This window comes from Neospora caninum, chromosome VIII (assembly GCF_000208865.1).
Source record: "Neospora caninum Liverpool complete genome, chromosome VIII".
NCBI lineage: Eukaryota > Apicomplexa > Conoidasida > Eucoccidiorida > Sarcocystidae > Neospora > Neospora caninum.
In genome coordinates this window covers 2,289,500-2,312,393 of record NC_018395.1, presented here as the reverse complement: position 1 = coordinate 2,312,393, position 22,894 = coordinate 2,289,500, and the positions used below count along the sequence as shown (strand labels likewise).

Genomic DNA, 22,894 nt, shown 5'->3' with positions numbered 1-22,894 from the left:
CCTCAGCAAAACTGAATGGATGTGCTAGTGTATTGCGCCGATGCGCCCGCCCTGCTCTGGCGGGGATTGAGGGGTCTCTGTGCGCAAGGATGACCGAACGAAAACGCATGCGTTCAGACAGAACTCTCAGGTGAGACATTGGCTCGGGAGGAGCCTCGGACAAAGCTGTTCTCAGCCTTCGGGCCAGACGCTCAAGACCTGCCGAGGCAGTCCACGTTGCCGGGCCGATTTTGCCGCTTGAGATTTCGAGGCAGTCCCAGCAGTGCCTTCGATGCCAGCCTTAGGCTCAGAGAACGCTGGCCAGTGCGTGTGTGAACCGGGCTGCTCTACGGTCCGTCACACCTCCTCTTTGGTTGACAGCCAACCCAGCGTCAGATTGACAGCTCGAAGCCCCTGTAAAGTCGCCTGCGGATGGAGGGATTGGGCCTCCACAGCCTTTTTTTGATTGGGCTAGGTTACAGTCGATTCATCCCTTATTACCCGCCGTATCTCCGCGGCTGCCCTCGCCGGCCTAGCCGCAGATTCTGTACATCATACCCTTCTTCACGGGAGGTGCCTGGACATTCGCTGGTAGACACTTGAGAGAAAGCTCTTCTTCCGGACTGACTTATATCGGGCTATCGAACAGATAGACAGCTCGCTTTCTCTGGAACTGTGCGGCAGTTCCGCCATACCTGATGTCCTGAAGCTTCAGAAGCTCTTCTCGACGCTCAGTGGCCTGTCGAACTCTGGCTACAGACGAGTCAAAGCCTGCAGGCTTCACTGCAGCTCCACCCCTGGAAGCAAAGCAGCGAGGCTGATCGGCGCCAACGAGTGTTTGATCCGTAGAACCGTCAACCATGGGTGTAATGAACCATACAACTTGGAGGGACAAACAGCCGTCGACATGCAATGCGTTTGACCTTCGGTATCGAAGAAGCACCGCAGTATTGCTCCAAGCTTCAGAGGGGGTTTCGGTCCCCTTTTTGTGTGGCAGGCGTTTGTTCATTCTCTTCCAGTGAGCGTACCCAGTCCCTTTAGGCGGCGGATTGTGAACGACGGGGGCGAAGGTGCACTCTTGGAGCTCCGCTTCTCTTTTAAGGGCACGAATGTGCGCGAACGTTTGTTGTTGAGTCTCCAATTGCCTCTTTCCTTCCAAATACAAAACCTCCCCTCGACTTATTTTCCGCCGCTCCTCACAGCTCCACGCGCGTTTTTTCTTCGGCTTTCCCTGGACGTCGGTTTCTCTGCGGGGTGGCAGAAGCTCCTTGCTGCCGCGTTTCTGATACTCTGGGAGGACGTACTTCTGCTCCGAAAAAAAGGAACCAGCACGACACACATGCGCCTGTTCTTTCCCAGAGGCGGCGAAAGAGTGACGGGAGTCAATACTCGCTTGACTGTGACGAAGCTTATAGTTGTGCATGTAACATTCTCCATTCGTTGTTGCTTCAGACGGTGGCAAAACAATAAAAAGATATTTTGTGGGTGCACGTCGACGTGACAGCACCATTTTGCTTCGTTTACATCTGCACATCGGACGAAGGGAAGGGCACAACACCGTGCAAGAAACATTTTTTGGAAGTGTGTACCGATCTTTGTGCAGTCCTGCTCTGTGCCACACAGAGTGCACCGCAAGTCAGAGAGCCTACGCACTGATAACGACGCCCAACCATCGAGGGTTTCCGAACTACGGGCAGTCGAGCACGTGGATGTCGAAATCCGATTGTGAAGAATCTTGGGTCGGAAAGTACACCCCCTCAACTCTTCTTTCACGTGCTCGGCACGCAACCGTTCTCTGACAGCTTGTGTGGCCTGCGCTGCGATACGGCACCCGCAGCAACTCAACGGCATGTCATCTGATGTATCAGTGGCACTGGCAAGTCTGGACAAGTATTCCATATTTGTTTGCTCAGAGATGTGGAAGTGTTCCCTTTGCTGGGTATGAGGAAACCGAAGCCGAGAAGGTATCCAGTTCTGGAGTACCCTGAAACTGAATGAGAGGCGGACGGGAGACGAGTATCCTTTTCTGGTGAACGACTCCTGTGCGCCTATCAAGGTATGTGGTGAAGCCTCTTCTAACGGCATTTGATCTCTCGGTTGACTGCATAGAACGGATGCAAACGAGCACGGGAAACACGGTTGATGTGGGGCGGGTGTCTATTTAGAACGCTATCGTTCTATTCTCGGAAGTTTCTGAAAACACGCACACGTTTAGAAGCACTGTGAGCCGCTTGCGGTGCCTGGTAGACATAATGGAATATTGGAGGCGACAGAGGTAAGCATAACCTTAATGCGACAAGGGTTGTTAGAGGTGTAAATTTCTTGAGTCGTCCGTATTTTTGGAATACCCAATGCCATTCAGGAAGGAGAAGACCTACCACGAGCGATAAGGCGGTCGGGGAGGCTAAGGTGGCCTTGTTGCCTCTGAGCCTCCCGTTCCCTCGACCTCTTCGCAATCACTTCACTCAGGGGATTGATCTGAGGATGAAACGTTACGCCATCCATGGCATTAGTGAGCGCATCAGCGAATTCTGACGAGCAAAGAACCGGCAACAACGACAAAGATTGAGAGTGTAGCACGCAGCCAAGCTTTAGCCTTGAAATCATTTCTTAAAAGGGGGGAAGCACTCATACACATGTACACATAGAAACGCATCCGCGATTCGCCATGCGTCTGCTCTCCGAACGTTCACGAGGGTAGCATTCCTTTCTTCTACTTTTGTGTGCAGCAAACGTCGAGTCAAGATTTCAAGGCAGAAGAGCTTCCGACCTGGGGTCTTGCCTCGACTGTTCAGATTTTCTGCTGGCATTGAAGGTATCATGAAATGAGCATTGGAACGTGTATCGCTGGGGCGACGAGTGCGTGGTTGAAGGTGGATTTCTCACGTGTTTACCAGAAGGCACGCAAATTGCTCGTATGTAGCTTTCCTGGAAGATATCTCAATGGTTAGAGGTCGGGCTCAGAGTGGGGCATCACATTTGCCCTACAGAGAGGCGAACTCGAAACCAGACCTCGGTTGATTCAACGTCGTAGTGAGAGGAACAGGGTGTGCACCATACTTTGTGCTGCCAAAAATCCTGGTTGATTGTGTACGCAAGTTTACATTCTACTCGACCAATGTGAAGGAAATGCAGAGGATCAACTCGATGGGCGTGTCTGTGTGTTCATTTTTACCGCCTAGATCATCAAATGCAATCTCGGCAGAGGGGAACTGGAACTGAAGAACATATCACGTTAACTGAATCCAGAGACATGAAAAGGCTGACAGCACTGACCAGGGGAGCATATGACGCAGTCTCGCTTCCTTTCTCTTGTCAACATGAGGTGGCCGAACAACCGTATCAGGCGGCTCATCTCTTTGTCCAATTGATGCAGGTTCTGAGCATACGAACGTTCTGTGGAAAAGCGAATTACTGAGTTTATCCCTCAACTGCGGACCCGTGTGTGGCAGTGTCAAGGGTGCAGCGGGGCTGTTAACTCAGGTGCTCCAAGGGCCACATCGTGCGTATGCATGGCGGAGTTAATGCTGTCCTGAGGAACTCTCGAAGAGCTAAACATGCCGTCAGAGCCACTACCTCGTAGGGATTGCGCAAGCTACCCCGCTTGTTCACTTGTTGTTTACCAGTGAAGACTCAGTGCATTTGTGAATTTCAAGCACGGAGGCTAAATCGACACGACAGGTGCGGCAGCCTGCATTTGGCATTAGAAGATGGAGGCGGTCGTGTTTTCTGTGGACCCAAAAATGCCGCAGATTAGTGCCTTTCATCATGAAAATCTTTGTGTAGCTTTGTCGGCAGGTGACACCGCCTCAAGACCGGAATATCCCCCCCACATCATGTGTCAGTAGTGATTTCCTTCTCTCATACGCGTGCGGCCGTTTTCTCCTTTCTTTAGATGGGTTGTCTCCTTTGATCCCTCCTCAAAAGAGATAAAGATCAAAAGCGGATGCCTGATGCTGCGATCCCGTAATGTCTAGCCGATGCATGGCGCGCGACAGGCTAAATTTCGACTTCCGCAGCTGTCAAGAGATTCGCGCTAAGCACTTTCAGAGTTGTTAGTGTGCTGAGTTTTCAGCTAACCTCGAGGTGCTTCGTGCCGATCTTCTCCACGTCTTGGCGAGAAATGGGGGAGCGAGGCCCTGATCTTCCATCTGTTCTCCCAACTCCCAAGGAATGCAGTTCCTTAGCAGTTTTGTGGAGGCAATCGAAATCAACACATCCCAACTGCTGAGAGGAATCCACTCCCGCCCACCTGGGGCGGAGGTCGCTGTGTTCCGTCGTCACGGCTGCAAGGAACGAAAAAAGTCTGTCGACGAAAATTTCGCCCTCGCCCTCAACATCCAGCTTCTCAGCGAGTTTGTCGGCCAGGAGCTGAAGACAAAACGTGACAAAAACGCATGCCGGGCACTGGTGATCAGGACATCCCTTTCCTTTCTTCAGGGTGTCGTGTATTCATGCCGGCATTCGGGCCAGCTTTTGTAGAATTCAAGGTTTCTGCCAATTTCAGAACCAAGTGCCCACAAATGCCATCCACACTGGAAACGGCTTTCCCTCTCAGGTGACTAACCTTCTCTGTTGCGAGCCGCGTGGGGGCCTGCAAGTCTCGAACAATTTTAAACAGTCCAGACTTCTCGTTCGTCCGAGGCTGATTCCTAGCGACCTCCTTCGGTGCGGGATCCGCTTCCTTCCCCTCCTTTCCGTCCCTAAAGAACTCGCCCATGTGGTCCTCATGGAAAATCCCCAGACACTGAAAGAGGCAGCCGATCAGGGAAGCCTGGAGTGTCAAGCTGCCGGGGCGATCTGGCTGACAGGCGTCCACGGCAGCCCTGAGGAGAAGCGAGCGCGCCGGAGACGGACTGGAGAAAAGCACTCTAAGGTAACAGGAAGACGAACGGGTCGACGACGGAGGACACGTTGAGGGGAAAGTCGCCTTTTTTCTCAGTGCTAGCACTGGTTTTAAATACTCTAAAGAAACGCTGTATCGCACTCTGTCTTCACGCTACTTTCCATCAGTCACCTGAAAGGGTGCCATGCTTCCCGCGTACCTAGAGTACATACGGGAATAGTGCGTGTGTGCAGGCTTTTCCAACAAACGAAAGAACACGTGGACTCAGAAGGGCACGGGGTTGCTGCAACGTCAGACGATTTACAGGGGAAGGTATCGCGAGAGAGAGGAAACGAGAGATAGCGGACGTCGCCCCGGTGACAACCAACGATCGCTGAAACCGTGGAGCAGCATGCTTCAATCACATGTGTGTCGGTGGTTAATTACCGGGTATCCCTTTGCTCCAAGTCGCATCCAGTAAGACAACTAGCCTTTGCGCTACTTAGGCACGCTCACAGGTAGATAAGTAGGTAGATGCATGCATATACACAAACGGATAGGCAGATACAGACCCAGACCTAACTAGACATCATGGTAGAGGACCTGCAGATACTCATCTGACAGTCACCTGGACAAGTAACCGTATGGACAGATACAAACGCACACCAAAATGCCAGTCTTGACCAGATACTTAGATGTACTAATTCATGCGTATCAAGAAAAATGGTCCATGACATCAGACACAGAGCTACGCAAAAACGTGGACCAGTCGCGAAGGCGAAACTGAAGGGATAAACAAAGGCGTGTATGTGGTACCCGACCCCACACGATCGGTGAACCAGAGCACCCCACCTGAGTTGCTTGGCCATTTTTTTTCGGTATACGGCCCTGGAGCGCGGACCGAATTTCGGTGCTTCTCGAAGGTTCCGCAGCTCGTCGTCAGCTTTTCGCTCCAGTGACTGCAAGAGTTCCCTCTTTGTTTCGGCATCGCGGTAGAGCTTATCGTCCGGGTATCCTGTGAAGCGGGTAAGAGCAAAGCGTTTCTCAAGCGTCGGCAGCTGATCCGCTCTCGAAAATTCCTGTGTCCGGCTTTGCTCCCATAGATACCCCCGGCCACAAGTTCAAATCTTAAACTGTGTTAGACGTTTTGCAGGCCAAATGTTATTCCCAGTGATGACGTACTTCATGCCATCACTTTGAGTTTGCATGTCATGTTACGGCTCGTGTATGCGAGAGGCTAAGCACTACCGACGGAAGCGCCAGCGCGTCCCTACTGATACTGGAAATGGAATATAGGACTCAAATGGCCAAAAGAAGTGTCTCTTTAGATTGCACATGTCATACTATCAGGCAGGTATTGCAAGGGAAGTAACAGTATCGACCAGTTTGTGTCTCCGGGGTCTTATCAGTGAATTTGACTTGTGCAAGTCGTAGTGGAAACCTCCGGTACAGGATTGCTCAAGTCGTTGGTACAATTCACACTTGCTGGCTAGTTCCTAGACAAGAAACAGGACGCGCTGTGACAAGTTGCAGGAGACCAGGCTTATGCATACACCCTCAATCAGACTGCATTTGAGAAGGGGTTTTCCAAGAAAGAGGTGGCTGTCGGTTGCTGCCGACTGTGTTGACTCTGCGTTGCTGCTTTTCACAATGTTCATACAATGGCAAAAATACGTTGAGTTCAGCCTGAAGCCATGTCAAGCTTCTGGAGGTTCCCTCCTCTACAGCTCCGGATTGTGGAATTCAGTAGTTGAGTTGCTCGGCATTTGCAGCACACGAATAAAGCCCGAGAGAGCCGAACCAATATCCATCCTGATTGGACCTCATGACGACCTGTCAGCGACAGTGACCCATCTTTTCTCTACTTGAGACATGATCATTCAGGATACCCACCTCTTCGTGGTTTATTCGTTGCTGCGGCCATGATCTCGGCCTCAGTGTCAATTTCGTTGAGTTTTTCCTTTCGGTGGCGGTTTGCAAGCGCCTCCTTGTATAGCCGATCATGCACAGTATTTGCGTCCTGGGGAGATATTCCTTTACTGAACGAGGACACCACGCGTGATCTTTCGGCGGTATCGGGCGGAAACATCTTTTCGTCGACACTCGATTTTTCTCGAGAGCCACCACTTCCTTGCCCTCTTACTATGTTAACGTCTCCAGACCCCGCCTTGTCCTTAATGACTTCTTTCAGGTGACGGTCGTGAGACCCGTTGTCACCACTACGCCGACGATCGTTTTCAGCAGATAAACGGCCTGACAACTTGATGAACGAGCTGGAGCATTCTCCTTCACAGGGAGTCCCGCATGATTCCTCGGCGTGCACCGCAGAGAGTGAACGGTCACACCTATTCACTGGAGCTACGTTATGGCTCTGGGTCTGCTGGCCACGCAGCGGCGTCGGCACTGTTTGATGTGCCCTGTCGCCATGTGCCCCAGGGAAACATGAAGGAGCTCCCCCCTCAAGAATGGGCGAAACACCACGAACAAAGTCATCTTCACCAGAGAAAGACATTGTCTCGTGTCGGTCTCGTAGGACGAACGTTTAGGTTATCCCTCCAGAAGTATTTAAATATAAAAGAGCAGTAGCTTCTTGGGGTTTGCACACGTTTGACCCCGTCTTTATCAGCGCCCCAGCCGTAACCAGTGGGGTTGTTCCGATTCTTGTCATGATGTCGCCAGCCTCTACAGTTTACTCGAGAGCGAAGATAGTCCTTTTCTGTTTCATGTCCATGGAACGCAGCTTTAACACATTCGGCGAGGTTCATCTAGGCGAGTGCCAGATGTGCCGACGGGCTGATCACGGTAATGGCTGTTGGCGCAGCCTTCTCGGGTTCAGTAAACAGCGAGGCACGGCCCTGAGGTAGCCTTACGTCTTGAAGTGGGCTTCCGAAAAAGCCTTGATCTCTTGTCTCGTCTCCCGAGTTTTAGATTGAAGCGACAGAAGACGTCGCGACTTCTGAACAGCAGACGGCGCTGCGCTTCGTTGGCTGGTGATAGTACTACCCTATTTGGCGTGTTTGCCGCGGATCCTCACGGGAGGAGAAACCGCATTTGAACGCACGGTGTTGACGCGGCTAATCGCGAAGCTGCTAGCAGCAGCAGAGGAGCTGACTATGGTTTCGATCAGGGCTTGTGGGCCAAACTTTGTACAGATGCATCGCCGCATGCGCAACCACACGGGTCCGAATTACCGATTCAGCTGTCGAGCGGCAGGCGTTTGTTGTGGAAGGCTCACTGCACGGAACCGTTACCTTACCCCCGCAAACAACGCGAAAACAAGAACGTCTTCTGTGCTAGGAAACGGCGCCGTTTTTAAGCCCAGCAGAAACGCCGCCCTAACGCCAAATGCGTCTTCATCCCAAAACCTCACTCCTTCGCAGTGACATAACGAGATATGGTGGCAGGTAAAAGTTCCCTATTTTCCGTAGTAGAATCCTAGCGAGTCTTCGGCTGCTCAAATGGATTTTCGGTTGGAAGTACCAACTCTTGATTACTTAAACACTTGAGCTGCCTGCTGGGGTTAGAACGGCTCCCATCCGCACAGCAACCCACGAGGAAATACGGATTAGCCTAACACTTAGTCCAGCAAAGAGTCGGATTAGTGTGTGGTCCGTTTCTAGTTCCTCGTCACGGGCGGAGGGACTGCGCAGCTGCATGAGAAAAAGGCAGCTGCAACGAAGATGTCCTTCCGCCACGTCTGTTGACAGAGATCGGGCACGCTACTCGGACACTGGAAAATGGCAGGGCCGTTAATGGGAGCAGTGCCTTGAATAGTACAGAAAGTTAACCAGAATTACTCCTTGTATGCATAACACTCTAACCTGGTTCTTTAGTTGTGACCGTTTGGCTCCTTCACTTTTTGCTGCGTTTCGCCGACGTCGAATTTTTTTATGTAGTCAATCTTATCATCCTCGCGTCTTGGTGGTACCAGCAGACTTACTACACAACCTTTCGTTTTTATGCGAAAAAGCATGGGGACTCGTCTTCAGCCACGTAGCATCTAGGCACTCAGCAGGAGAAGGCTGGTCCTTTTTACGTAGACGGCGGTCGGCAAACACACCGTTACACACAATGGAAAAGGGGTACATTTGGATGGAGCCATGTCTACAGTCACCACGTCAGCCTGCGGGAGCGGCTCCTATCGGACTGCTTTCTTTAGAAGAAGGACAGAGCGTTTCTACTGCTGAGCCGTTCTTTGGCATCCTCCCCAAGAACATACGAGCGCCGCTCAGCTGCCAGAGCCAACAGTCCGTCTCTTGCTTGTTCTTCTTCAGCCGCTCCAGGGCAGCCCTCTAGGGTGCTGAGTCACTTTGGGAAAGACGGCGTCTCCGTATATGCTCAAACGTTTCTCACATGTGTGCACCGCGTTTTTTCCAAACACGAGACACAGCATCCACCCTGTATTTAGAAATCACAGCAGCAAACTCTGCACTCCGGTTTCAGCCTTCAAAAGTTTGGACCAGCGAGACAGGGCCGCAGCTGGCCTCTCCCATCCGGTCGCGATTACTGTCAAGTGTGACCCGGTTTCAGGAACAGCGAGTGTGCCTGTGACGTTATTTGTGGAACACGTAAGATTGGAACACGCAAGATGGGGCCCTCTCTACTTTCTTTCGTAGATACTGTTTTCACAGGTGATGCCCTTTCTCAGCGCTGGCACACCACGACGCCGTCTCTACTTCCACACACGTGCCCCGCTTTCGCGTGTCCCGCTCCCTTCATTGCCAGACGGACACACACTGCTGTCCATGAGAGAGGCTTCTTCCAGAAGCGGGTGCGCTTTACCGTTTGGCTCTGAAGTCCCTTGTTAGGATTTCTTTTGTTTTCTGGATATGATTGCGCTAGCCTCGTCCTGCACAGCCCTCCCCCCAGCCAAAATACCAGTAGACGACATGGTTGGTGTCCGGGGTGTTGGGGGGCGACGGAAGGGGGGGGAGGGGGGGGCTCTGTCTCGGAAGAGTCATGCAAAATCAACTTTCCATTCGTTTCTTTCCTTGTAGCCTCTGAATTTTTTTCCGAATGCGGATGTCTGTTTTGATCTACGGACAAGACAAGCGGAATCCCGCTGCTGTTGGTTGCCTGTGCATTCCTGTGTCTCTACTTTTAGTGGCGCTCTGTAACTGCTCTCGGCCTTCCTCGCGCCGCGTCTCCCTTTCTGGTTGTCCCATCTCTGCATCAACAAAATGCTGCTCCGAGTGCAAGCATTGACTCCGGAAGTCCGGGCTATGTATGCTGAGCATGGTCACTACCACGAAGGAGATTCCGGCGTGGATTTGTTCGTCGTGCAGGACCAGGAGATCCAACCCGGGGAGACAGCTTTTGTTAAGCTTGGCATCAAAGCCACTGCCTACACACCGGCAAACGGGGAGAGTGGGGAGAAAAATGTTTCTTGGCTGATCATGCCCCGGAGCAGCATTTCCAAAACACCGCTCAGACTGGCCAATTCAGGTGAGCTTCACAGGTATTCTGGTGTGCACCTGCATCAGGCACGGCAGGAGTGGAGGTAGCGAACGCTGTCTCGTCACACTTCCAGCGCGGAGAGCCAAGACTCCCTTCGATTTCTCTGTATCTTGGCTACATGTGTGTATCTCTCTTAATCTTTCCTGGACGTGGAGGATCCTCGAGTTTCAAGCATCGCATCAGGAAGCAGCTAGGTGGAGATAGGGTAGACACGTCCTTGTTTTCATTCAGTTCGCGGTAGAGGAACGTTGGATTCATCAGTCCCCCATATCTGCTCTTGCGTTTCCGTTTTCCGCCGCATAGTGGATTTCTTGATATTTCACTTATCCTCCTAGTGATTCCGTCAGAAGGAATACAGATGCGCAATTCGCCTATTCATACCACATCACTTGCAGGGAAACCGCCGTAGCTTCATTTTCCTTCTTTTTTCCCCGCAGTGGGTCTGATCGATGCGGGCTATCGAGGAGAAATTATGGCCGCCGTCGATAATATCAAGACCGTTCCGCACACCCTGAAGAAAGGCGATCGGATCGTCCAGGCTGTCGCTTTCAGTGGCGAGGGCATTACCCTGGAGGTGCGTCGAGTCAGGCCACGGAAGTCAGGAAGGAGAAACATCGGGCGGACCTCTCAATCACCTATTGCTCTCAAGTTCGTGAAGCACTTTGGTGCGTATAATACAAGAGAAAAGTCCGTGATACGCTGCTACAGTTTACCGACAAACATGATTATAATAGAGCCGGAACCTAACACTCTAACAGATGAAAGCTTAGAAATGGGGTTTCGCAACGTACCCCCAATTCTGTTGTCTGCACGCGTTTAATCCGTTTTGTTCGTGTGGATCTTCTTTGGCTATACGAAACTCTGATATCTGCAGCTCGTCGATGAATTGAACAAGACTGCCCGCGGTGAGGGAGGTTTCGGTTCGACGACTGCCCCTGTTGGCAAGGGGTGCCCCGTCGAGGAGCCCGAGCTGAAGAAGCCCAAAAATGACGCAACAAATGAAAATGAGGTCCCTACAGCAGTTGCTGCTTCATCTTAAACGCAGTGATCGAGGTGCCGTGCTTTTGAGGCCAAACTAGGGCGAGTAGCACCAGTCCTTTTGTCGCTTTTTCGACACTTCCGTGTTGTGGGAACTGTTTGAGAATGGTAGTACACTTTATCTTCTTGTCTGTTGTACACTTCTGGCGCATTATGCAGTGTCTTTCGTAGAACGGGTCCGTTCCCCCTCTCGAAGATGGCGCTCATTCTTAGGCTCTTAAATTCCAAATTACAGGTTGTTTCAAGGTGTGCTGCCGTTCCAAAGACCAAATGTGGTACATTTCTCGTCCACAGGGTATCTCTCTCTAGCAAACCGAGGCCTCCTGCGGGGCGCACCCTGCCGATCGAAACAAGGGAAAGACGAAATGACTTCCCCACTGGGCGAAATAAGGTTTCTCGGTCTTCCCATGGATCTCCCGAAAGAACTGGGGTGTACCTGGACTCGCGGGTAACTGAATGCACAGTGTGTGGGGCTACCAACTTGTTCGTCAACATGGATTGTGAATGGAAGCAGTTGCATTTGCATATTCGCTGGACCGTGCAGGGATCGCCCAGCATACAGACCAGGATCGGGGTTTTCCGTATCGTGTTGAGTCAAGCGGGTGCTCGCGTATACGCAGGATCCTTGGGAGCGGCATGATCCGCGAGTAGGTCGCCAAAGCACACATAGAGCACACCTGTCTAAAAAGTATGTAGTAAAACATTTTCAGCGTCAGTCTTGTCGGCGGAAAAACCGGCAACGCGGTATTCAACTGCAGGATGACAGCGAAAGGTGTTCCATAGCTGGATCCTGTGCAACAGAAATCCACCGCACCGACGGAATTTTCTCCCCGCCATAGCAGTCGAAGAACTGCTCGACCTTTTCAGCACTTCCAACCGTAGGGGGGGTTCGACGAAGTGTCGGGACTACATGCACCAGCGTTTCTGGCACAGTGGAATACTTTCGTACACCTGCCTGTTCGGTAGGACTATCCACAATTGCTCACGTGGAAACTCACGGCGGGACTGGCTACGGCCAATGTACAGAAAGGAGCTGCAAGAACGCTATTCGCCACTGGGTGCAACCTTTTAAAGAGAATTTATGGTTATAAATAATACTCTCAACAGGGCGTCGTCCCTCCAGCGCTCGCTCCAACGGCATCCGGCAGCTCACACGGAGGGAAGTTAGTATACAACCGAGTCGCATTTGAACGAGCCGGAGTGAAATACCAGCTGGCCCCTGCCTGCGTTTAGCGAGCCGCTATCTGAGCAAGGGATCGCGAATGTGTATGCATAAATACGTGCATAACCAAATGAAAGTGCATCAAGCATATTCACGTAGATACAGACACACATCTATGAATGCACATACTCCGCTTCTGCACAACCTGGCCATCGTCGTAAGATGCAGTGAAGCATTGAACGAATTCCATGAGTTCTCCAGAACCGCAAACACTTAAGGGGAAAGTGGGGAGAAGGGTAACCTCAGGATGGTTGCCTGCTTGCGGTACCGGAATGCGTCGACCTTTCGAGAACCGGTGGCAGGGAAAGGGAAGGCACCAAAGCCCGCACGCGTTTTAATGAAGAGAAAACGGATTCAGAATAAAGTTATGGAGCTGTCTGGCTCGACAACAAAATGTAACAAAAGAGGGATTTTGTGCAATTGACAATATCCAAAAGAACGGCCCAGCTTGTCGGTGTTTTCGCTGTCACTGAGTTTTTGCGCATCGTTCCCGGGTACGCCACATCTCCTTGGGTTCTCCGACGTTTGGGTTTCCCTCTCTCATTTTCCCTCAATTCGGATATCACTACTAGCCCGTGAGACAACCCACTGCATCCATGTGTCGAAATTCACGTTGCGGTCGCATATTCGCTGTTCCGAAAAAGCCGAAAACAAAAAAAGCAACAACGTGGACTAGTCGTCGACAAGCAGAGGAATCTTGAGTTTCACACACTCGTGAAAAGCAGGGGAAGGCTCCGGCGTTTGGTGTGCCACGCTCTGCGCGGCACGATGCGCTCACAGAGCAGGCGACTACTTGCCCAGCCACATAAGCGCGATAGCTAAATGCACTATGCACATACACATGTGTCCGTGCGACGATAGGATAGCAAAAATGAAGAGGTTTGCCCCAGATCATCGACAGACAAAGCAAGCTCGGGACAAAACGAGGAAGCATCTCCACAAGAGCGGTTGAGAGCATGTATGACCCCAAATCTGCCTGCAACGGCGAAAAAGCCGCCGACACCCCCGAAGCAAGACAGGCATCTAAATCCCGATCCCCGTAGGGTCCACCGACTCGGATATGGGCATGCATCGCACAGAAACGCGGCACCGGACATGAGACGAGAGAGGAAGAATAAAACTACGGTGAGACACAGCTCCCGCGTCCAAACAGTGCCTCGCATTTGTTCCTCTCCCTAAAGAGTGTCAACAACGTAGCACGCCAACTCAGGGCTATACAAAACTCGTCCAACGAAGGACGACGCCCCAGAGCTGCGGCGAACAACGCAACCCTTCGGGGAAATTGCAACACGGCTCCATGGGGCAGCGGCGCACCTTTGATTCTCTATGGACACGGCACCGCTATCAACGCACTGCGGTCAAACGACAAACGCGAAGCAACTTCAAACCCGTTCACGAGCGATTGCCGGCGCAGCCGACAATGGGCACCAGAACCCTACTAAAAAACTGTTGAGTTTTTCGGTGTCTATACAGCCGCATTCGCTGTGCAATCGTGACAACCGATCAATCTTTGCTTCTACACTCTAGTGAAGCAGCACGGACGGCAGCATCCCTGCCCTCGTACCATTCTATTGTACAACGGTACTCATCCACTCTCAATTACACGCTCCGATCTCCGCGATCTTTGACAAAACACCGACGGGTTTGTGGACCCAGCCCATCCTTGCCCAACATGCCGCGCTGAAACACACCCATCAGCCTCGACTCGACGTCATGCATTTCCTTTCTGAAAGTTCTTGTGCGCCATCTTCACGTACATAGAAAGGTGCACTGCCGAAATACCGTTGATTCTGAGGTTCCCAGGCGGCCATCGACGCACGCACGAGAGTCGTTGATCCACATTTACGAAGCCACGGATGGGGGTAGCTGGTCAACGCATTTTCAGGCGTTAGGCGTGAACGAATGAACAGGCGCCTTCGGTTGCCCATCTGCCATCCCGCCTCAGTGGCGAACAGAGACGTGTGCTGCGCACAATACGGTATAACCCTGTCATTTACACGATGCAGAACGTAGGACTGGGGCCCAACTCTTGAAATGGCATCCCGACTGCTTGGATTAGTGAAATGCCTAGAGATCCCCAACGCACCCCACGTGGCTACGGTGTCTGTGTCTACTTGTTCGCTTTCAGTCACACACGCTCACATACACAAAACTGCGCCCGAAAGTCGCCTCACGCCTCTCTTCCCTACTGTGTGATAGCTGTGGTATTTTGTCCCTTCACTTCCCCCGAGCGTACGCGTTGCCGCCGCGTACTCATTCCGGTCCCTAGCCTCCACCCGTCGCTGGTGGCGGATGGATTTTTTTACTTTCCCTTTCGCAGTCGCGGGGAGACATAAGCCAGCTGAAACCTGTAACGAAGAATGAGAGTGACACGTTGCCTGCTGGCTTCGCTTCGCTTGATTGGTGTCCGTGGACTCAACGGAATGTGCAAGAAAACCGCAAGAGATGCGCTCTCTTTCCATAGTTTATCTCCCGTCTTCTTGCGCAGTTTTCCGCACGCTCTGCCCCGTCGAACCCGTCACCACACGTATCGTCAGTCTCGCACATCTCGCGCGAGTCCTCGCTAATACGGAGCAGCGGTGTACAGCCCGATGACGCAGCCAAAGGGAGAGGCGATAGCTGCCATAGGGCCGGTGAGTTCTCTCTCAGTCGGCGACTCGACACTGTTGACGGCATAGTAGAAAGCGAGTGTCCCTAGCCAGCCTTGAGTGAGAGAGAGTGCTCCAATGAGGCAGCAGTACCAGTAGAAATTGTTGACGAACGGGACGTTACTGACTGCGTATCCAAGGACAAAGGGGATGAAGAAGAGCAGGCGGGCGAGCTCGGCGATGACAAAGGCCCGTCGAGGCAGATGAAGGAAGCCCAGGCCTTTGATGGTGCAGAGGTCGGGCAGGGATCTCCCAATAAACTCCGCAACGTAGAAAATGCCGAATAAGATGACTAGGTAATTCTTAGGTGGGTTCTCATAGTTCCATGAGAGAGGCCCAACCTTGGGAAACAAATGGAAGCTGATGAACATGTGCAAAATCAGCATAAAGAGCCAGGGAAGTGCAGCTTTCAGGACAAAAGGCCACGGGCGAACGCCAAACGGACCTGCCGGCCCTTCCGTCCCCTCCGTCGCCTTCACTTCCCTTCCTTGTTCCTCCTTTTCCGCCGCCCGAGGCTCCTGGACGTCCGGAGGCAGCATCGTCACCATAGTCATCTGTGCCGAAGACTGGTCTCGTGTGTACCCATCACTCTCGACGGATGGTGATTCCGCAGCCCCTCCCCGGGGCGTTTGCTGCGCCTTGTTCCTTTTGCAGGCCCGTGCAGCGTCTCGCTTGGCGCGTCGCTCTGCTCGGACGCGCTCCAGACACGATACCGCCCACGACTTGCGCATGACGACGAAGAAGGACGCCGCACAGAGAACTGAGAGAATTGCGGAAATTGTGAAGCCGGTCCACACAATGCCTTCTGTCCCGGCCGCGGTGTCGACGTCGAAAATCGCGAAGGAAGCTCCAATCACAACGACAAAGACAAACATACCTGCCAACCCCTGACCTGAACACAACAGCACAGAACGCCAGGACGGGATGTTTTCTGGGCGCGTCAAAGCAGTCCGTTGACGCCGACAAACGACAACGGGGACCCTGGGAAAAAAGAGCCCGCCACGAAAACCAAAATTTCTGCTGGAGAGACGCCGAAACGACAGTTGTCGGATTGGAGCGAAACCCATTGAGTACGGTTTCCAGTTCTGGGCTGAAACCCGCGTCGGATTTAGAGTCGAGGAACCTCAACTCTGACCTGCGCCCCTGTAGCTACACCGGAGAACGTCGACTCGAGTTCTCGTGGCACGCAATCTGGGGCGTTTCCAACAGAATGTCCAGTCGCCGTTGCTCTGCAAGATGTGCTGCACGTCTTGTCTTGTGCTCACCTGTTGATACGGCGCTCACAAAGTTCCGGGGCATCATGGAGGCAATGGCATACCCAGAGCCCTGGTAAACGCCCGAGCATGCGCCGAGAACTAGACACACGAGATGCAGCATCCACACAGCAACTGTCTTGCTTGTATAAAGGGTCAGAGGGACGATCAACAGCCCCGCAAGTGCGTTAATAACTCCCGTAAGGCAAACCACGTTGACATGTGTGCTGCCGAGTTCAAGCATTGCGAGCTGGACGACGACTTCGATCGCCTGGAAGGACCCCAGAAGCGTGTTGTTCCAATCCTGGTCGTCCAGAAACGCGTGCGCAATGAAGGGAATGGTTTGCATCACGAAAATCCAGTTTATTAAAGAATTCGCCCCGACAAACATAAAGGTCAGGTACGCCAGAGTGGGATTAAAGGGAGAGGTTTTCGACTTGCTGGGCAAATCCATTGCCGTTTTGGCCAAACCTCCCGCCGGCTTCGAGTGGACATCTACTGCAACCGACGCCATCTTCGTTTCCTCGACAGGTGAGGCCGATTGGGTGATATCATCGAAGGGGGGAATATCTATGTCAGCCACAGAGAGAACCCCTGGGCGGGTGACTGCAACGACAGGCAGCCCTGGCGTGGGCAAGAAGTTGGGCTTTGAATCCTCCATTTCAAAAGATGGGCACGAAAGGCACCGCACTATCGAGGGTCGAGCAAAGCTAAAACACGCATTCTAATCGAACTCCCACAGCCTCGCAGAAAGACGAGGGAACATCGTAAACTATCTGTATATTGACGGAGAGAACAACAGCCGTTGAGAGACGAAGCAGGCAGAGCGACGCGACACCAGCAAAAAAGAAAGGGGAAACGGCCACTGCGACGCTCTGACCCAAACGAACGCGTTACACCCCAGCAAAGGTTAAAAAACGTGTGGAACATCAACTATACTCTTTTTCATAAGCGGGTGTGGCATGTGACCGTGCACGAGGCGCAGAAAGACCGGAACTGAGACAGCGGGTGATACGCCATTCGCTGGCACGCGGGGTGTGCGGGAATGTGAGGTGGCCCGGGGGAACTCACTACACCTGGAATTGCAGAACACCGGTATATCTGGGAATGTCTCTCACATCCTGCCTTTCTCTAGGATAGGGACAGTATAGTTGATGGAGACTGTTCTAGATCGTCTACAAGTTCCCCCCACGTGTGAGTTCTGCAATTCGGCGGACACACAACATCGAGTCTTCCAGCTGCGGTCGGGGAGGCTGTCTATATAGAGTTCGTCCGCAGCACCATCTCCGACGCCCGTCGCACAGGCGCTTCCTCACTTCACTTTTCTCCCCACACAAAAGGCCCAACGAAGCATTAAGGAGTAACCATGAAAAATGTGATCCCCCAACCCAGACGGTGGCCCCACGAGATGCCGTTGGAAGTTGTGCCTCCCCGGTGCCACGCGATCTTCTTGTTGGGGGGAAAATAACATCGCTTGTCACCACTCAACCTTTGGGTAACTGCATGCATTTTCACACACCGAAAATGTCAGGAAGAGCACACACCAGCTCCACACATGCTCCTTCTCCAGCGGAGGCGTCGGTCGTTGACGGCGAAGCCGTCCGGCGCCGCTTTGGCTTCTACACACATGCAACTGGCTAGGATTCCACACAAACCCTCAAGCATCCGGCTCCCAATGTCCAGCTGGCATCACGACAAATACATTGGCCTCCTTTTTCATCCTTGTTTCGTGCGCATGGCGTATTGCGGCGTGCCGACTTGCTCCTTCACCAGGGGGAGAAGCGTGTACCCGGGTAGGGGTCACCTGGGTGTCGCAGTCCAGTTGTTCTCTTGATGGCAAGCTGAGAATTGGAAGAGTCCGGATGCTTACAGAAGTGGTATTATTTATGGCATGCGCCTCTTCCTTGAGCTAGCACCGCAGGCTATTGCACGGCTGTGAGAGGGTAGGCTGCCGAGAAGCACGAGGCTTCGACTTCACCTGCCTGACTCTCTTTCCTTCCGCCATGCAACCGGCGTTATAGCGATATATCACTTCTAGGACACAACATGAGGGGGGGAAATGGTGTTTTGCTTCGTCCTGTGGTTTCTTCGCCTCGTCTAAGTACGACCGCGCACAAAATGTGATAGGACTCATGATGAAGAGAGATGCATATTCGATTCTTTTCGTACCTCAAAGAAATCTGCACCCGTTTCGTCTTCCTTCGAAGCGAACCTGAGCGTAACACTACTGCTGGCTGAGTGCCTTCCAACGTCCGTCACTTGCCCCTAGGAGTGAAATGTGTCATGTGAGTTCCACGTCAGCGACAGTACAGCTGGCCTCTTGATTGTAGCACATCGTTCTCCACGAGCGCTTCGGCCGCGTGGACCATCCAGAGCCTAATGCATGGTTATGCTTTCCGACGTGCCTCCGCAAAGGTGCGTTCGGATCGCAAACGAGGACCATTACGCCTGTTTGTCCCAGTGAGAGATGACAAGATATCTGTTTTTGCCGGCACCGGCCGCGCAGGCAGTCGAATGCAAACCACCGCCGCACGTTCAAGGTTCATTATGAAGCAGTCTTACAACAAGCTTCGTTCACAAAATCTCTTTCGTGCAGTGGCCATGTGTGGGGTACTTTACGGTGATTGTTTAGAGTGGCTGCGAGGAGGCTTACGCGGCAACGGGAGGGCGGATTACCCCTGCGACCGCATGCCGTTTATCGAGGATGCTGATCCTATAATTTGATTTTCGATGTTATCCTCTAGCCTCGCAAACGTCCTGAAGACTCGCTACATTTAGGAAGGTGCCACAGCGTATGCTTCAAATTGCTCTTGGCTACGACTGTTCTTTCCATTTTTCACCTGTCTAAACAAGAACCAGTCTCTCACGGAGCAAAGCGAACACACTCGAGACGGGGGTTACCGGGATTGTATCTTGTAATTCGACAACACACCCGAAAACATACAAGTTATATACGGAAGCGACGATGGAAGACTATGCAGGACGGGAGCTCGTTAGACTGGAAACGCGAGATTCACTTAAAGATGCCCACGCCCCGCACGCGTGCGTTTCAAGGCCTGGATATAGCGCCAAGTCTCGCGTATAGCCTACAATAGGCAGGGGGTGCGTCGCCGTTCACCATTTACTGGCATCGTTTCAGAGGAACCAAGGGCATTACCATGGGGGTATACATATAAGACAAGAGTTTTTCTGGGCTTTTGTTTGTCTTATTGGAGATGTACTCATGCCCGGAGGCGACCGTCAATTCAACTCGAGTCCGCTGCCCCGGGATCCGTGCAGCAAACAGCCAATACAGGTTTATTCGAATATGCCCAACACAGCGCAACTCAGCCCCCGCCGCGAGTTTCTGAGATCTGCGTTGTGTGTTCCTTAGCGCACGCACGGCCATTTTCTCGTCTGTGTACGGGGAAAAAACAGTGTTTCGTCGTGGAAATATCGGACGGCGTGCGACAGTCCAGCAACGGAACCTGTAGGATTTCATCAGAGTTAATTGTATGTCATGACCGTGCCACAACACATACTCTAGTGCGGACGACGATATGGCACATGCTTGTTTCCTCCGAGCTGTGTGTGGTTGTCCACACTCGTTTCCGGCCAGCTGTCTTTACAGATATCGACAAATCACGTTCCTCCTATTTCTCTCAAGCTCGTTAAGCTGAACGGGCTGATAATAAAAGATGGGCGGCTGTTTTCTGACGGTCCACAAAATGATTCCGTCATGTGCGCGCTGGCGCTCGATTTGCGTGTCTCACTGCGGCTGAATCGTGAAACTAGACGGTGTGACCAATGACATGGCGGGTGAAAGAAGCTGGGCAAACGCACACAGGCGTGTCCGCCGTTCCGAAACGTGCACAAAGGCATACGGAAAGGAGAGACACGCAGGCCTTTCTGTTTCTTATGGCCGGCAAAAGCACTACAAAAGAGCGCCAATGCATGCACATTGGTTGCCAGCTTTGCACGACTGGTCACTTTCGCTAAATTCTGGATCTGGAGAATAAACTATCCCGCGTGGAATGCGCCGTGGACGCCGTTCAGCCGCACTCCCCACGGCTCCCGAATGTACGTGCCCGCAAGAGGAAATTCCAGCGACTACCTCGTCTCGGCCATTTCGGCCAGCGATGCGTGTTTCTGGAAAGACTGCACACCCCAGTCAGCGCCCGGATGACGTGAGACGCCCGGAGTTGTGTGAACGGACACACCTCCGAGTGACGTGGGAATCGTGGAGCTCTCTCGGTCCAGTACCGACGGTTTTGCCACTCTGGCACGGGATCCGAATGGATATGCATTAGTGCAGATACATGCGCCGCACCGCACATCACACAAAGGACTGCAAAGAACACACAAAGCGGGGAAGAGGACAGTTGCGCAACGCCGACACAGTTTCCTGCAGAAAGAATGTGCATGCTAGGGTCGAAGCAAGGAAGTGATTGCTGAAGATATGGGGCGAAATTTTGAGAGGGCGAAAAAGAGAGAGGCTTGGTTGTGCGCGCATCCACGCGCGGCATCGTTTCAGGCGCGCTGTGTGTTGTGACTGTCTTCTCGGCACGAGTTGAGCGCAAAGGAGGGGGAGAGAGGGGAGGTTACCCGCGCACTGTTTCTCTCTTTTCTCACGGTGGGTCCCGTTTGATGTCGTGCTATGTGGTTCTCGTGTAGAGAGAGAGGAAAAAAATTGACAAGAGGGCGACGCCGCTGTGTTGGGCTGTGCGCCTGTGCCCTCCCTCTAGTATTGGGGCGTGCGGTGATACGCCTTCTCACACTTTCAGGTGCGATTGTTTTCTTGTCATCTCTTTCCACGCGAAACTGTTTTTTGTCCAAAGGCGTCTTTTGTTCTGCTGGCCTCTGAAAAAAAAGCCGAAAAAGTGTCTTCCCTCGTGTACGAATTTCTCTTCGGGCGCGGAACTTGCTCAAAAACCGACTGTCGAGAGGATGCCTCTTCACGGAAAATAAAGCTCTCCCCCTATTTTTTTTCGCTCTCTCGCTCGCCCGGCTCTCTCCTCTGTGACCGCTGATCTCTCTGTCTCTCTTCGGAAAACTTGTCCCTGAAAGACCTTTTTTTCTGAGCAAAACCGTTCCAGTCCAAAACCCTCCAGTTTCTCGCTTTTCTCCCAGTCTTTCTCTTTGGCCGGCGTCCTTCTTTTCTCCAAACTGTTGTCTCACTTCTCTCTCTGGCCCGTCTCTCCGTCTTCGGACCTGCCATCTTCCGGACGGCTTTCGTCGTTCTCTCAGCCGCCTTTCCCCGGACTTTTCTCCCGATTACGCCTGTGTCGCCGAATTTGTTCTCTTTGGTTTGCATGTGAACAGCTGTCTCTTCCAGGTGTTTCGACATCTCGTTCTCCGCACCGGAGTCTCTTGAGCTCGCAGGCTGCTCAGTTTTCGGCGATCGGATTTCCCCCCGTAATGCGCCTCGATTGTTCACGAATTTACCAGAATCTCTCTGGATGGACGGTCTGTATTAAGTCGCAATGTCTCGCCGTGACTCTCGTCCAAGTTTTTTTTCGATTTCTACACACGCTGGCTGCCATGCCTAAAGGATGAATTTGTTGTCTTCCTTCTTCGCTTGCGTCGGACCAGCAATGCCGGCCGTTTTGGCTCTCGTGTGTGCTGTCGCCTCGCCACCTTTTCCGGGCTGTTATTCTGTCCCGTGTTTGACGTTCCTTCCACGATGAAGAGAGTCTGAGGGCCTGGCTGCCCTCACAAGTTTTTTTTGCTTCACCCCCCAAAGGACGCAGCTGGCGTCTTGTGTTTGAGTGTTCCGTTCAACGCTTTCCCGATTCTCCCATCTCCCGCGAGTCCCCCTTTTTCTCGCGTAGCATTCGGTATCCATTTCCCCGTTCACATCGGTTCCTGGGGCCTCCGTCGCTACGCTCATCTCTGTCTCCGGCGCCTGCCGCTCTGCCCGTCTCCTGTCTGTTCTTTCTCTTTTCCCTGCGTCAACCTCACCTTATTTTTGGTCCGTCGTCCCGTTCGTGCCCGTCTTCCACGCGCTGTACAGACACCTTCCGCTGGAAGGGGAAAGAGGGATTCGAGCGCTCTCGGTCTTGACCGTCGCCCCGTCCCTTTCGTCTGAAGCAGACGACAGAAAGACCGGGATTGGCTGTCGACTGGCCTCGGTCGCCCAGAGAGACTAAAAGCGCCCGAAGGCAGCGCTTCGCGTGGCGACGTGGCCGTGCATCAAGGGCAGCCAGACTCCCCCGCCGGCCGCCACAACGAAGACGAGTCTGCACACGCGTTTTTACCTCTATTTAGCCGATTCATCGTTTCCTTTCTTTGGCACTTTCAAAGGGAAGCGACAAGGGAGAAAGTCCCACGTTTCGCATTTTTCGACGGGCCTTCCAGCTGCGCACAAAACGGTGTTTATTTCTTTCGTTCCCCGTCTCCGCGATCTGGGAGTTCAGCGTAGCTCATACCGGCGTCCCGCTCCGTCCGCCTGACCCTCTTCCCGCGCCTTCCTTCTCTCGTGCGTCTCAAGGAG

General features: G+C 52.7%; 3 protein-coding genes across 3 annotated transcripts; 1 reads left to right on the top strand and 2 right to left on the bottom strand.

The window, feature by feature from the left end:
• Positions 1-2,054: 2,054 nt before the first annotated feature.
• NCLIV_032960 (conserved hypothetical protein) lies at positions 2,055-5,673 on the bottom strand (the record flags this gene model as incomplete). The annotated part of the gene is made up of 6 exons (XM_003883491.1): positions 2,055-2,080; positions 2,358-2,510; positions 3,155-3,197; positions 4,060-4,350; positions 4,547-4,805; positions 5,657-5,673. The coding sequence occupies 6 exons, from the start codon at positions 5,671-5,673 to the stop codon at positions 2,055-2,057; spliced, it is 789 nt and encodes a 262-aa protein (XP_003883540.1).
• A 4,311-nt stretch (positions 5,674-9,984) lies between these two features.
• Positions 9,985-11,300, top strand: NCLIV_032950 (putative deoxyuridine 5'-triphosphate nucleotidohydrolase; the record flags this gene model as incomplete). Its single annotated transcript, XM_003883490.1, has 3 exons — positions 9,985-10,249; positions 10,699-10,835; positions 11,136-11,300. 3 exons carry the CDS (start codon positions 9,985-9,987, stop codon positions 11,298-11,300), a joined length of 567 nt encoding a protein of 188 aa, XP_003883539.1.
• Positions 11,301-15,084: 3,784 nt separating this feature from the next.
• On the bottom strand, positions 15,085-17,083 carry NCLIV_032940 (putative adenosine transporter; the record flags this gene model as incomplete). Its single annotated transcript, XM_003883489.1, has 2 exons — positions 15,085-16,061; positions 16,435-17,083. The coding sequence occupies 2 exons, from the start codon at positions 17,081-17,083 to the stop codon at positions 15,085-15,087; spliced, it is 1,626 nt and encodes a 541-aa protein (XP_003883538.1).
• Between the last annotated feature and the right edge of the window lie 5,811 nt (positions 17,084-22,894).